This window comes from Curcuma longa, chromosome 21 (genome assembly GCF_044706935.1).
Source record: "Curcuma longa cultivar G26 ecotype Majalengka, Jawa Barat chromosome 21, ITB_CL_G26_1.1, whole genome shotgun sequence".
NCBI lineage: Eukaryota > Viridiplantae > Streptophyta > Magnoliopsida > Zingiberales > Zingiberaceae > Curcuma > Curcuma longa.
The window spans coordinates 12,137,120-12,151,249 of NC_133881.1; the positions used below are offsets into that span (position 1 = coordinate 12,137,120).

Below are 14,130 nucleotides of genomic sequence, written 5' to 3' on the forward strand. Positions count from 1 at the left end.
GAACTCAAGCCCTCTTAAGGTTTGGCTCAATTTGATTCGATTACACCCCTGCTCCTCGAGCAAGAGCAACCCGATCATTTGAGTGCCAAAACGAATCATAGTTCGTCGACTCGGAGCTAGTTTTGGAAAGGGATGGCGTCCTGCGGCGCCGCCTGCGACCAGTCCCACTGCCAGCGGCCGGATGACAGCGGCGTTGCAGAGGAAGATGTGCCGGCGAGGTTTTCCGCATCCCGTGATTCTGATCCATCGAAGGCGGCTGGAGACGGGGACTTGGCGCGCTGCAACAAGTGCGGAGAGGAGCCCAAGGCGGGGACGCATAGGGTACTCAACGGGATGTGTGCAGCCTGCTTCCGTTCCTACCTATTCGGAAAGTTCAAGCTCGCTGTCACCACGAACGCCATGATCTCCCCCACCGACAAAATCCTCGTCGCCTTCTCCGGCGGCCCGGGCTCCAGGTCCTCCTCGCCTATTCTCTTCCTTTACGAAAGGGGAAAAACATAACAAATAAATCAGCTTTCCCATGATTCGTGATTAACTATGTTGTTTAACTACGCAAACTTTTTCTCTTCCATATTAAATTGTCTAGCCAAGGGTTTAAGATATTTTTCCAACTCAGGTCCATGTTAGAGAAAATCTTGAGAAATTCATAGAATTAGACAAATCTTTTAGTAACACAAATAGTCAGGCATGAAATTGATTTGGTTGATCACAAAATATATATCCTGGATTTTAGTGCATGATAAAACTGATCCTAGAATTAAAGAAAAGTGATCCCCATGACTTAAACTCCCATATAGCACCCTATCACCTACTACTATTGGAAAACATTTTGCATGCTATTACCTATATGACAATCAAAACTCCTACTGTGCTTGGTGACTTCGCCTAAGACCAAAGAATTTTTTAGTGAGCCTCAAGATTAACTCCCAAAGATCCTCTTGATGACATATCCCCCTTTAAGAAACTTTCAAGAAAGATGAAAATGGTGTTTGGATTAATGTTTTTGGCAACATTTTAATGGTAAAATGACAGTATAAATTGCTTGGTAAGCATAAAGGAGATCTGCTTATTTTTCTAGTAATGGGGATCAAAAATTGAATGTGACTGAAAGGTTGAGCTTTTGTGATGATTAATTCTTACAGATTGCAAATTGATTGGTTATGTGTGATTGCTTCAGCAAGGTCTGTAGTTGATTTGAAGCCCTAGTTTACATTTCCTACTAGGTTATCTGAAAATTTTCCAATATTATTTGTTTCCAAGGGTTGAACTTTTTCCATGGAGAGATCTTATTCAATTATCTACTGTTTTCTTTCTGTGGCTCACTATATTTGTTTGTATCAGAGTAGCTCTACAATTTGTTCATGAGATGCAGAAGAAATCGCTGGAAAGCTGGGATGCAAGTAAATCTCAATCTTTACCGGTTTTCAGTGTGGGTGTTGCTTTCGTTGATGAAAGTATATGCTCTGTGATCCCATCACCCGAAATAGACAGGATCTTCGAACATATCAAGTTGATTGTGTCATCTCTGGTTCCTGGTCATAAGGATTTGCATATTGCACCAATTGAGGATGTATGTTCTATGGGTTCTAATGATGGAACAACTAGATTGAATAAGTTACTGAATTCTGTCACTGATGCTACTGGAAAAGAAGATTTTCTGGATCATTTGTGCATGCTTTCATTACAAAAGGTTCTAATTCTAGTTACTTGTATTTATACATAGATAAAAAAAAATTGTAAATTTGTTAAATGTTAAATGATCTTCAACAGATTGCTTTGGACAATGGATACACTAAACTTGTGATTGGGTCCTGCTCATCAACTATAGCACGCCATGTAATATCAGCAACTGTTAAGGTTTGTAATTTGTCAAGCTCTGTGCCCTTGCTTGTTTGCACATTTTCACACTAATATCAAACAAGAGTGCTTGTAGTTTCCTATTCATATTCATCTTCTGTTAATTCTTCCTGTCATATCTTGTATATTTTGATTACCACCCTTTTATGTATCAGATAATTCCAATTTTTGTGCTTCACTTTGTTTGTTATGCACATTGAATTTTTTGTTTCCCTTTTAATGAAAATTCAAACTGTGTAAGTCCAGTTTCTTTTTGTTCTTACATGTGCTTTTCAATTTGGTAACATTTTTTTCCTAAATAATTGAGTAGGGAACTTTAAATACAATACAGTTTTGCACACTATTATTCCCTGATAAATCTGGGGATCAGCACAATTTTATAACCATTGCTGTGTCAATTCGTTTGTAGCATTAACATTTGCGAGACTTGAAGCATTGGTTAGACTTTGCTTTCAGGGTCAAGGTTACTCGCTTCCTGCTGACGTGCAGTATGTGGATGCAAGGTGGGAAGTCCCAGTCGTGCTTCCTCTTCGTGATTGCATAACAGATGAACTAAGTTTGCTTTGTCAGCTTGATGGGTAAGCCATATTTATAGCAGCATATTAATATTTCGTATCTGGATTGATCGACTAATTGATTAGATAGTCTGGAGACACTGCAGCTGTCCGAGCGGCCTTCCAGCTCTAATAGTATCAACAGTTTGGTTTCATCATTCATATCCCGCTTACAGGTAAAGTTTCCTATCATCCTCCCATTAAATGTGCTATATATTCAGTTTGCTCGATTCGACTTATTCACGATCGTTTCAACTAGTTTTACCTGTCTTCCTGTTCCAATGTTTATTACAGAATTTGTTGCATTTTCAGGATGACAACCCTGCCCGCGAGCGCACTATTGTAAGAACTGCAGAAAAGCTCAAGCCATTTGGATTCAACAAGTTTGTTGAGAATAAATACCACGAGTTCATCCCTTCTCGTCTGCGTTGCAAGTTTCAGAATACCAACAATGGTGAATCTGATCTCACCGAGATCTTTTGCACATTCTGTAAGAGTCCTCTAAATGAGTCAGAACTCCACGACACGCATGGAAAGTCCCACACTTTGGTTGACGCATTTACCGCTGCTTGTTGCCATAGCTGTTCATTCCAGATCTTGCCAAAGGAGTCTGAATCTCTCCAACACTTCCTTTCCTTCCTGCCACGATCAATGACAAGAAAAGTGGCAGATAGCACGTTGAGGTAATGGTTGTTTCGTGCATTTATACACGGCATATCTGATGTCTTAAAACGAGCTGTTCATTGTTTGTTCAGGGAAATGATAGATGATTGTCTGCTGGTTGATGATGCTGATGGTGGTAGAACTTGAAAAGTATAAAACCATCTCGCCATTCTCAGCTTTTCTTCTCATGGTAATGCATAATCAACATAAAGTTTTTACCATTATGGATCTCTTGTCTCCCATTTTGCAGTAGACACAAAGCTCTATGGTCTCTGAATTTAGGTGTTTTATTATTAGAAAGATTACATCAACTTGATGATTAAATTTTGTTCTTTTTTAAAAAGTGAAAGTTTATCATATTATACAAAAGGAAGTTCATAGCATACTGTTCATATACATGTACAAGCCTGAAAAATTTTGGACCAGACCAAAACAAACCTAGCAGATGAAGATCATTCTGCTGCACTGCAGCGCTGATATGAACAGTGTGTTAGCGCCTTCTTGGTCTTGGCGGCTTGGTGGAGCTGCTCTTGGCGGGGAACGGGCAGCAAAAGTAAAGAAGACGAGGAGACTGGCGGTCGAGCGCCGGCGAGGTAACGCCAGCGTCAGCATGTGCTGGAAAGGCGCCGCCTCCGCGTCTGCTTGCTGCGCTTGATTTGCAGCGCCGCCGCCGCAGCTCCTCCGGCGATCCGCTGCCGTCTTTCTTGATCCGAGATGGATACTGATCTCGTGGTGCTAAGAAAGTCTCGTCCCACACCAAACCCGACGACCCTGACTGCCGGAACGTCGTCTCCGACCTTCGCAGCTCAGCCATGATCAGTGATCTGCGACTGCGGCTGCTTAATTAGCTAGCTGCGCAGATTAAGCAGGGAATAAAAAGCAAGGGATGTGATGAAGAGGCGGAGGTTTGTATGCTGCTAAATAACTGCCGATTTCGTAGCGTAGCTCTTGACGTGTGGCGTGTCAGTGTCGAGCTCCTTGCGCTGACCGCCGGCGTAGATACGCCGTGCTTGGCTTTAATCGCCGGTCAAAGTTGATTTATTTGTTTACGCCGTTATGATTTAATATCGTATGGGAGTTAATCCGTAATTAAATATCCATTTTGAATGATTAATGGATACTTAGTTTCATTTTTGGATCGGGAAGTCAAACGACAATAGGAAGAAGGTGAAGCCATTGAGGCTGTAAATGAGGAATAATGATTCATAGCACGAAGAATACCAGCATGAAGTGCAACACATTCACATTGACAGTGGGTCCCATTGCATGTCAATGGGACCCATTGCATGCAGTTGTGAGTGTCATGCTGCATTCATGCTGGCATTTTTCATGCTATGAATCATTACTCGTAAATGAGTAAGTGCCGAGTGCGCCTCTAGGACATAGCTGAGTTGGTTACGACGCAAAAGAGGGCATAAGTTCGAATTCTGACGAAGTCAGACAATACTCTTCTGTGTCGTGATCAATTGTAGTTTTTGAATTTACCTCCTCACAAATGATCGTGGGGCCGATCGTGTGGGACAGTTAAGGTGGCGGATTCCACCTTTTGCAGAAGAGTAAGTGCCGAGTGAGAATTTTTTTTTTATAAGTGTGAGTTTGATTCTTGTAATAAAAAGTGGAATTCGTTATCTTAACTATTTCACATGGTCGATCACACGATTATGCGTGATGAAGTAAATCGAAAAATTTTAGTTGTCATTATAGGGAGGGTATTGGTTCAGCTTAGTCGGGATTCGATTTTTATCTACTGTAGTAGTAAGTCTGTTCCATAGTAATCAATTCAACTGTATTTCAAAGACAATTATACATTTGATTCCATCATAAAAATTGAATATTTAATTTATAAAAAAATTAAATTATATACTCCTCGTGAAGATTCAAATTTCATTAAGCATATTATTTTATTTTATTTTATTTATTTTGATGATGATTGAAAAATTTTTATGAGATGGAATAAATATTTAGATTAAAAATTAAAAATAAATTAATTATTGACTTTTTTTTCTTTCTTTTGTCTATTTTTGTTTTTACTCATTTGCCATCCGAAGTACTGAACTAGCTGGAGCACGTGCCGAAAATGATACTGGCGGTGTTCGTGTCCCTTTTAGTAATTTCACCCTTCCCGCCCTCGTCTTTTTAATCCTGCCCCTTATTTCCTTCTGCATCGCAAAACAAAGTTAAAAGCCAAATTTTATTATCACACACAACACAAGGGAAAAGCATAGGAAAGCAAGGGGAAAAAAAATATAGAGGACTGTTAAACAAAATCTCACGCCTCGTTCGTGTGCTTTGGATCGTTTCCTCGCAGCTTGAGGGCGAAAGATTAGGGTTTGGAGCCGCCATGGACATGGATTCACCAGAAGCAACCAACATTTCCGACCCCGCCTCCACCTCCGCCTCCGACCCTTCCCCGCCAATCAAAGTTCTTTTTTTTTCTTCTTGATTTTCCATAAAATTCCAGCGCAAATCGGTCGTTTCTGTGCTTTTGTTTGCTCATTTTTTGGATTCCTGCCTCCGAGATACTGTTTTTCTTGGCCGTCGTACTTAGTAACCCTAAAAATCTGCTGGAAAAGTCTCTTATACGAGCTTAGAGTTTCTTTCTTTTCTAAATTGATCATCTATTGATGTCCGCAGCATTCTTTACAGGAGATTTAGGGTTTTTGGTAGGCATTCTTTGCTCAGTTCTGGGACGACTGTTTACGCTGGTATTCATTTTGATGCAAAATTATCCCTTTTTAGACATTTAGTGAGTTTTTCCTGATGACGCTTTGCCCTAGTTGTTACTGCACCACCTCGTTCCTTTCTATAAGTAGTGCTTGGAGTTGGAAGAATAGTTCCGATTGGCTATTCTGATTCGTTTTTTTAAGATTTACTTCGAAAAAAGAGGAGATGCTTCTCTTAGAATGTGATGCTGATTTGCACGATGATAAACATTTCTTGGTCTATATTTTGCGTCTTGTTAAAGGATGATGATTTTGCATCATGATAAAATTGCATATTCGTGTGTAAACTTTGATGCTTGCTTTTCACTTACATGGGTGTTGCAGTTTCTGCTATCTCTCTAATAAACTAAGTGCATGTTTGCTAATAATTTTTATTTGAGCTTTCTGACCAATTTCATAGTATTTATTTTTCATTTGTCACTTGTCTATTTTTCTTTATAGATTTTGTTCCCATCCTTTCTGCAGCGTTTGATGTTATGATTTCGGTTCCATTTCATTTTGCAGGAATCACCTTTCTCTAGCTATGTTAACAGTTTGTCGCCATTTCAATATTCTAATTCGGGGCATGGTTTGCGAGAGTATGAAGATCTTAGTTTTCCATCTCCTCAACCTGTATTTACATCACCGCATGTTTCTCTTCCTAGAAAAGATACTGTGAGAAGGTACCAGATTTTATCATACTTTAATTGCTGTAAGAAGAAAATACCTGAAGGATTGATTTGTTGTGTATCTTTCATTTGTGTTTCTGTCAGTTTCTTATCACTACCCATGGTTACCTCGGAATCAATGGTTCAATTGAGCTCTAGAATTCATGAAGGCAATGACAATCCGCCTTCAAAGGATGAAAATAGTGGTGACTCTTCAAGTTTTGTTGACACACTTTTGGCAGATCCACCAGATAATTTTGATAAGGCTTCTTCTTGTAAATGTTCAAGCCAAGCTAAAGAAATGACTCAAATTGTACATGAAATTTGCACTAATGCCAACGTTAATACTATGGAGTCTTCTAAGACTGTTTTTGCATACTTGAATTCTGCTACTTCTGCTTCAGCTTTGGTAGATGAATCTATAGATGATGCTGTGGGGCATTCTGATCCATCTAATTTGAAGTCAGAAGTTATGGTTGTTCCTCAAGGGCCATTAATTGACTCTAACAGTTCCCTTGAAATGAATGCTCAAACTTGTGAATACCATACACAAAAAACTTCTGATCATAAGACTACTGAGCAGTTCGCCTCATCTGATGTTGAAAAAGGTTTCTCTGGTGCTGAAACATATTTTCCTATTGAACCATCTTTAACTGACAGTGAGACAAAATCTGTTGATGCTGCTGAGATAACCAATAAAATTTCACTTGATGAGCAACCAGTATCAATCATCAACAATAACCCCATAGATAATATTCATTCACTTTTGGCACCAACAACAGGGGGAAAAGCTGAAGTGGATATGGTGGATCAAGATTTGAATACAACAACCAAATTGAAAGGTGTAAGACCACAAGGTTTTTCTCAAGTCTCAGGTGAATTGCATTCAACCCCTCAATCCCTTGAATTGATTCAGGATTTTGAAGATGTTATCAAAGATCCTGATGCTTCACAAGATAAGATTATACTGTCTGCTGACAATCAGATTCCATATGATGAGGTACAAATTGGCTTTCACATTCAATATCTCCTACTTTTGGTTCAGGAAAATAATAACATAGATGACTTTTTATACTAAGATTCAGTAAAATGTAGAAAGGGTGCATGATACGTGTACCAATTCTATTATGGACGTATTGTTGGACTTGTGCTGATAACGGGATGGTGCAGTAAGCACTAGCATTGTCGATCTGATATTACATATTTTTATTTTGCTCATCTTAATCCCACAATGTATATATGACCCACAAAACACTGAAAAGTTATCTTTAAGTCCATATGATGCAATACTTATTTTCCTTTTTCCACCTTGTGTTGATAAGTTTGGTGCTGAAACATCGGGTCAGTCCTGTCGTGTCTTGTGTGGCCTAGTTGGGAAGTCCATTGTCTACTTGTATTGACGTCTATATAATTTTCACCAATCTCAGCAATTGCTATCTCCATCTTGTATGATTAGTGGTTATCAAGCACTTTTGTCATTATTCTGGATCTGATTATTATGGTAGTGAATGTAGGACACTGCTCAGCTTCAGCGTGGGATGCGGAAGCGCCTCCAGTTTGAGGCTATCAAAAATACTGCATGCCAAGAACCCTATCAGAATTTTACATATGATCTCTCTGATGTAGAACCATCAGATATTGCTGCCCACATGCCTACTTCAAATTCTTCTCATGCGGAACTATTTGAAACCTGTGGGATGAAGCAAGGCTCTCATTCAGACACTCAAAGTTGCATGCCTAATTTGATGGTTAAACCTGTAGGAAGTTCTTCCTTGCTAGATCCTAGGCCGTCTCGTATTGGCTTGCACTTGAACAGCATCGGAAGTATTGGTATGGTAGTGCAGTTAATGGGAAAGGATTCATGTTTGGAAGAAAGTTCATTTCTTGGCAGTAATGATCAACTTTCACAAGGTTCAGACATGGAGTCAGTTTCTAGGGGCTTAGTAGGACAACATACAGTCACATTAACTGCAAATGTCTCGAACCCATTTCTTGAATGTGCTAGCGAAGATACCGGAGCCAACGACATTGAAAATCATGTTTTGGAACTTCCAACATCTTCTAGCCATCAAAGTCCGCAGTATGCACAAACTGTACAATGTTCTATACAGTCAAAGCTTGCTGAGCAATACATAACCCCTCATAACTTGAAAAGGCCACTTTCTAAAGATGATGACAAGTTTGATAACTCAAGCCAGTCTAGTTCTAGAAAGAAGAGGTTACTATCTCCATGCAGATAATTTCAGCTTTCATGGTTCTTTAATCTTTTGTTACTTCCAATTCACTTTGTTTGCACTCCGAATTTATTAGGAGGAAGCCATCTGAAATTGAAGGTCAGAAGCGTTGCAGTTGTAAGAGGTCCAAATGTTTAAAACTGTACGTATTCTCTAAACCTGCCTAGCAAATTTTTTTCACTGTAGTAACTTCATGTTTCTCTCTTCAGTTACTGTGACTGCTTTGCTGCTGGGATATTCTGCACAGAAGCTTGTGGTTGCCAACAGTGCACTAATAAACCAGAAAATGAGGATGCTATCCATGAAGCCAAGCAGCAGATAGAGTCTCGAAATCCACTTGCATTTGCTCCCAAGGTGGTTCTTTGTGTCAGTGATCCTCTAAAAGACAGTGAAGTAATAACTTGATAGTAACTCTTCAATGTTGTTTCTCATGCATTTTTTCTTCCTGTGGAACTGCATTAAATTTCCAATTTTGCAGGAGAGTATGGGGGCAACTCCAAATTCTGCAAGACACAAGAGAGGATGCAATTGCAAAAAGTCACTCTGCCTTAAGAGATATTGTGAATGCTATCAGGTTGTTTCATAACTAGAAATGCTAGCGATTTATTTATTTTTCTCTTTTACTAGACCTTAAGCTTTTATTTCCTGTTTCTTTCTTGAAGGCTGGTGTTGGATGTTCATTTGGATGCCGATGTGAAGGTTGCAAGAATACTTTTGGCAGGAAAGAGGGTAAGATCTAAATTATTTCTTTTGCTATATAATATGATCATTTGGTGGTCACCAATAGAAATCAATATCTCCTAAATTTGGTTTGAAGGACGAAGAGAAGATGGCCTATGTTGTTTTATTTTATTTTAATTTTTTGATTATGGGAGAAGCTAAAACCTGTAATCACTACCTTTGTTACTATGATCTAAGAACCTGCATCCATGCTTATGGTGTATAAACTTTATGTTTCTTTAGTTGACTTATATAATATTGCAGTTCTACACCCTTTCTATCAGTTTTTCTTTTATTTTCTTCTTTTAATGACACACCATGCATTAGGACTCACTTTTGTGATCATATAAGTTGCTTTCCCACAGGTAATCATGTGCCCTTTCATTTTGTCCATTGCATTTTACCTATTGAGTAATCTTAGCTGATGGTTTGAATTCCTTTCTCTGAGGTTGGTTGTGAGTCTCATAGTTTTTGTTTAGATTCCTTCTTCTGGTCCTGTGAAGAGTTGTTTCAAGTGTTTGCAGATCTTGCCAGTATGCTTGCTGAACTATTATAGCAAACTGAGTGTTTCTCACTTAACACCTAAGTCTTTTGCAAGAGGCTTTAGTTGATTAGCCACCTGCATCTTCACCAATCACATTTCATCTTCTGAGTTTAAATGCGCTTTGGGATGATTAGAATTGTATGTATTTCATCTTACCTTTTATTAGGAAAAGCATGTTTGATGATATGATGCTGATTCTATATGAATCACGTGACTGAAAATGTACCTTTATCAATACTTTGAAACTGACGATCTAGGTGACTTGGAGTATTTCCTCGGCATTGAGGTTGCCTAGTTGGGATTTTATATTTTACGACACAAATAAATGGTTATTATGCCTGATGCAGTTGGTATGCTACTAGCTAAGTAGTTACAATCTCAGGGATCATAATGTTAGAGTGATGCTAAGACAGGGGAAGTTATTATTTGATCTATGGGAAGTATGAAAGACTAGTTGGGACAGTCACTAGACGAATCATTTGCCGTAAGGATGATCAATTAATTTCTTCACACCATGATACTGAGTTCTAATGCTTTTACCAAGCTATAAAGTTTCAATGTGACAGTAGCCTATTGGGAACTTTGCCATTTCCAATATTTCACAAGAGGATGAAACATATAGACATGGATTGTCGCCTTATGAGGGGGCAAATGCAACCCAAGGAGATTGGTACTTCAAATGTCAGTTTCAATGATTAATTAATAGATTGGCATCTAAATTTTTAGAGGTCCTAGAATGAGAAGGTCCAATTGCATATATTTGTGTAAGTCGAAGCTCTACAATATTGTTGAACTTGCTTGATGAGGAGTCTTTTTTATCTAATTGCAAATTGGTAAAGAGTTGTAAATATACCATGCATTTAGATGACAATGTAAAATAACAATAAGATCATATTTATATATGTAAAGGTTGAAAGGACCAGTTAGGAGATAGAATCCAATGATTGAGTTTATTAGTTAAGGCAATGTTTTATTATTTCATTTATCGTAATAGATGAAGAATGATTCTAATAATTAAAAATATAAATTATTATTATTCCTTTTATCTTTTGAGAAAAAGCCCATATATGACATGATTATAAAATATTTAGCATATCAAATGAATAATGTTTTAGAAACCATATTTGTTGTGGTTTATATGTAGCAGGGGATCATAGCATATGTTATCCCCTTACATATTTAGTTTCAATAGATATGATCAGGTGATCTAAGTAGCCGCATATGTTGGCACCCAAAGTAATCAAAATTGTCAATCAAATCAATTAGGTTCAAGATCCCTTCTCAAATCATAAACACTGTTTATTTCTTTCTTCTCCTGATCTTCATATTATTATCCCAATCTTCAGGCCCCTTCCTTTTCAAATTATCATGAAAAATATGTAATATTTCTTCTAGTATATCTGTCGATACCTTACTGAAATATTCTCTTCTTAATGACAATTAACATACACCTTTGTTTTTCTCTTCTTTTGCAGGATGTACTGAGATCATTGAGATTGAACACAAGCGCAATGAAGAGAAGATGGAGGGTGATCCATCCATTGAAACTAAAGAAAAAAATCATAGAAGCTTGATGGATTCCCACCTGTCCCCACTAACACCTTCAGTGCAAGGCACAGGGTATGCCCCCAGTATTGTCTTGCAGACAGCATACCTTGTCATTCATCGGTAGCTTCTTGATTTCTTATTTGTTTTTCTTGTCATTCAATGGCAGTGGAGTCGATGCAGCCGAATCTTTGGTGCTTACTCGTTATTTGACTTCACCAGAAACAAGTGGTTCTGCTTTACTGTGCTATGAAGGATCACCAGGTTCTCCTATGAATTTGATCAGCAAAGGATCCTCCCAAAATGCAGGAGAAGATTCCATGTTGGTAGCCCCATATGACCCGGACTCGGAGAATGATTTGAAAGTCGAGCTATTCTCTCCTGGATGGGATGGTTTTCCAGGCATATGCACCATCAGTCCCTTGGAAAAAAATTTGCCAAGTAATGATGGTGCCACTGCTTCACCCAATACAAGAGGACCCAAAGTTTTACAGACGAGACTATTCCGAGCAAATTCCTTATCACTTCATCGTCATGGTTCACCATTGACTCCTCTTCACGAGTTCGGCGAGAGCAAGGCGCCGCCAGAATCAGATTCTGACAGCAGGCTAAACAAAGAGACGATCGATGATACTCCTGAAATTTTGAAGGATTCCTGCTTGCCTACAACCCAGGCTGTGAAGGCCAGTTCACCCAAACAGAAACGGGTATCTCCACCAAAAAGGCTGTTGCATCGGTTGAGAAGCAGCTCTTCCAGCGGTAGTAGAAGTGGTCGCAAGTTCATACTGCAGTCTGTGCCTTCCTTTCCTCCTCTTACTCCCTACAGTAACAATAACAGAGGAAATGGCACATGAGTACTCCTGTTCTTCACTGAGAATCATCGTCGTCCTACGCGTTTCTGGCTATGAATGTGTTAGTAATGCAACATGCATGCCAATTTAGCTTTCTGTCGGACCCTTGTTTATACTTTTTCTTGTTGTGGCCTCGTTAATAATTTGCCTTTAGATGTGTTCGAATAAATGCTTGGAACTCCTCAGCAACATCATGCATTTTCGTAGTGTTTGTTGAGAATACTAATTTGAAAATGGCAATTGGTCGCAGATCGACGAGACGTAAAGGTGCAAAATGAGCCTCGATCAGCATCGCAAGAAATCTTGTATGTACTTTCTTTGCTTTGATTCTTCTACTCTCAGTTGTGCATTGCCTATATATATATATATATATATATATATATATATATATATATATATATATAATTGATTTCTACCTGATCAAATTTATGCAGCTGTGCACGACTCTGATGTGATTTGGATTTCTTACTAGTCGGAAAGTGATTTCGTTATGAAACAAAATCATGATCCTAATCCTAAACCTTTCTATCCCGATTTTTTTATCGTCGCCTTTCCCTCTCATCGATTCTCCGTCTCGACGAGATCTCTCTGTTCTGCGTTATCGTCGATTTCGTCAACAATTCATTTCGACGAGATCCCTTTGTTCTGTGTCGTTGGCGTCGTTGACTCTCTCTTGTCAGTTCTCCGTCTCGATCTTGATCTCTTTGCACGAGAGCTTGTTGTCGCCGTAGCCTCTCTTCGTCCCGAGAGAGCTCGTCATCGCCGTCATCTCTCATCGGTGTGTGATGGCAGTCCTTCCTCAGTCGGTCTCTAGTCGCGATTTGGTCGGAATCCGATCGCGATTTGGTCGGAATCCGATCGCGATTTGGCCAAAAATCAGTGTGCGCCATTGCCGATCGCGTTTCCGACTAAATTGCATCGAATTCCGATCACAATCCGATCAGAATTCGATGTCGGTTGGGCCGACGGGTCGATTGCGCCTAGGTCGGCGGTCGACGATGGTCGGATGGCGCGGGAGCAGTGGCGGGCGAAATACTGTGCATTCCCACATTTGAACGGTCAGATTTGGCGCAATCGCGTGATGGACGATGGATCATGTGGTACTCACGAGCGCACACGAAAAAGTCACGCAGAATATCAAACTCGTGTATATATATATAGCATGATCAAATTTATACAACTGTACACAATTAATTGGGATTTCTCGCCAGCCGAAAAGCGATTCCGTTATGAAATAAAATTGTGATTATAACTCTAAACTCTTTTCTGCAAAAGGTGAAATCTACCACCTTAGCGGTCCCACACGGTCGGTCCCACGATCATCTGTGAGGAGGTAAATCGAGAAACTGTAGTTGGTCACGACGCAAGAGGGTATTACCTGACTTCGTCAAGATTCAAACTCTTGTCCTCTTCTGTAATTCTACTGCGTCGTAATCAACTCAACTATGTCCTGAAGCAACCCTAAACTCTTGATCCCGATCTCTGCACCCGTATCTCTTTCTCTCATCGGCTCCCCGTCTCGATAAGATCTCTTTGTGTTCTGTGCCGTCATCGCCCTCTCATCGGCTCATAAGATCTCTTTGTGTTCTGTGCCGTCATCGCCGATCTTCGGCTCCCTGTCTCGAAGAAATCTCTTTGTGTTCTGTGCCGTCACCGCCGATCTTATTGATGACTTGTCCCCACCAATCTCGTCGGCGACCCATCCCCACCGATTTCGTCCGCGATTTGTCCCGATGAAATCTCTCTGTTCTGCATTGTCGGCGCCATTGCCTCTCCCTCTCGTCGGTTCCCC

At 39.6% G+C, this 14,130-nt stretch overlaps 3 protein-coding genes across 3 annotated transcripts; 2 read left to right on the forward strand and 1 right to left on the reverse strand.

Moving 5' to 3' along the window:
* The first annotated feature begins 100 nt into the window (after nt 1-100).
* On the forward strand, nt 101-3,388 carry LOC141815597 (cytoplasmic tRNA 2-thiolation protein 2). Its single transcript, XM_074703550.1, has 7 exons — nt 101-455; nt 1,342-1,690; nt 1,771-1,857; nt 2,314-2,435; nt 2,503-2,587; nt 2,724-3,094; nt 3,167-3,388. The coding sequence occupies exons 1-7, from the start codon at nt 133-135 to the stop codon at nt 3,219-3,221; spliced, it is 1,392 nt and encodes a 463-aa protein (XP_074559651.1). The 5' UTR covers nt 101-132; the 3' UTR covers nt 3,222-3,388.
* A 176-nt stretch (nt 3,389-3,564) lies between these two features.
* Nucleotides 3,565-3,888, reverse strand: LOC141815188 (MAPK kinase substrate protein At1g80180-like). Its single transcript, XM_074703108.1, has one exon. The coding sequence runs from the start codon at nt 3,886-3,888 to the stop codon at nt 3,565-3,567; it is 324 nt and encodes a 107-aa protein (XP_074559209.1).
* A 1,527-nt stretch (nt 3,889-5,415) lies between these two features.
* Nucleotides 5,416-12,426, forward strand: LOC141815189 (uncharacterized). Its single transcript, XM_074703110.1, has 10 exons — nt 5,416-5,496; nt 6,302-6,459; nt 6,550-7,444; nt 7,959-8,662; nt 8,755-8,820; nt 8,888-9,071; nt 9,157-9,252; nt 9,341-9,407; nt 11,418-11,562; nt 11,657-12,426. The coding sequence occupies exons 1-10, from the start codon at nt 5,416-5,418 to the stop codon at nt 12,339-12,341; spliced, it is 3,081 nt and encodes a 1,026-aa protein (XP_074559211.1). The 3' UTR covers nt 12,342-12,426.
* Nucleotides 12,427-14,130: the final 1,704 nt, after the last annotated feature.

What these genes read in the sequence shown, in the direction of transcription:
- LOC141815597 (XM_074703550.1), top strand. Translation starts at nt 133, where the DNA reads ATGGCGTCCTGCGGCGCCGCCTGCGACCAGTCCCACTGCCAGCGGCCG. An exon ending in TCCGGCGGCCCGGGCTCCAG is followed by an intron (nt 456 to 1,341) that starts GTCCTCCTCGCC and finishes TGTTTGTATCAG; the next exon opens with AGTAGCTCTACAATTTGTTC. An exon ending in CATTCATATCCCGCTTACAG is followed by an intron (nt 2,588 to 2,723) that starts GTAAAGTTTCCT and finishes TTGCATTTTCAG; the next exon opens with GATGACAACCCTGCCCGCGA.
- LOC141815188 (XM_074703108.1), bottom strand. Translation starts at nt 3,888, where the DNA reads ATGGCTGAGCTGCGAAGGTCGGAGACGACGTTCCGGCAGTCAGGGTCG.
- LOC141815189 (XM_074703110.1), top strand. Translation starts at nt 5,416, where the DNA reads ATGGACATGGATTCACCAGAAGCAACCAACATTTCCGACCCCGCCTCC. An exon ending in AGGTCCAAATGTTTAAAACT is followed by an intron (nt 8,821 to 8,887) that starts GTACGTATTCTC and finishes TTCTCTCTTCAG; the next exon opens with TTACTGTGACTGCTTTGCTG. An exon ending in CCTTCAGTGCAAGGCACAGG is followed by an intron (nt 11,563 to 11,656) that starts GTATGCCCCCAG and finishes ATTCAATGGCAG; the next exon opens with TGGAGTCGATGCAGCCGAAT.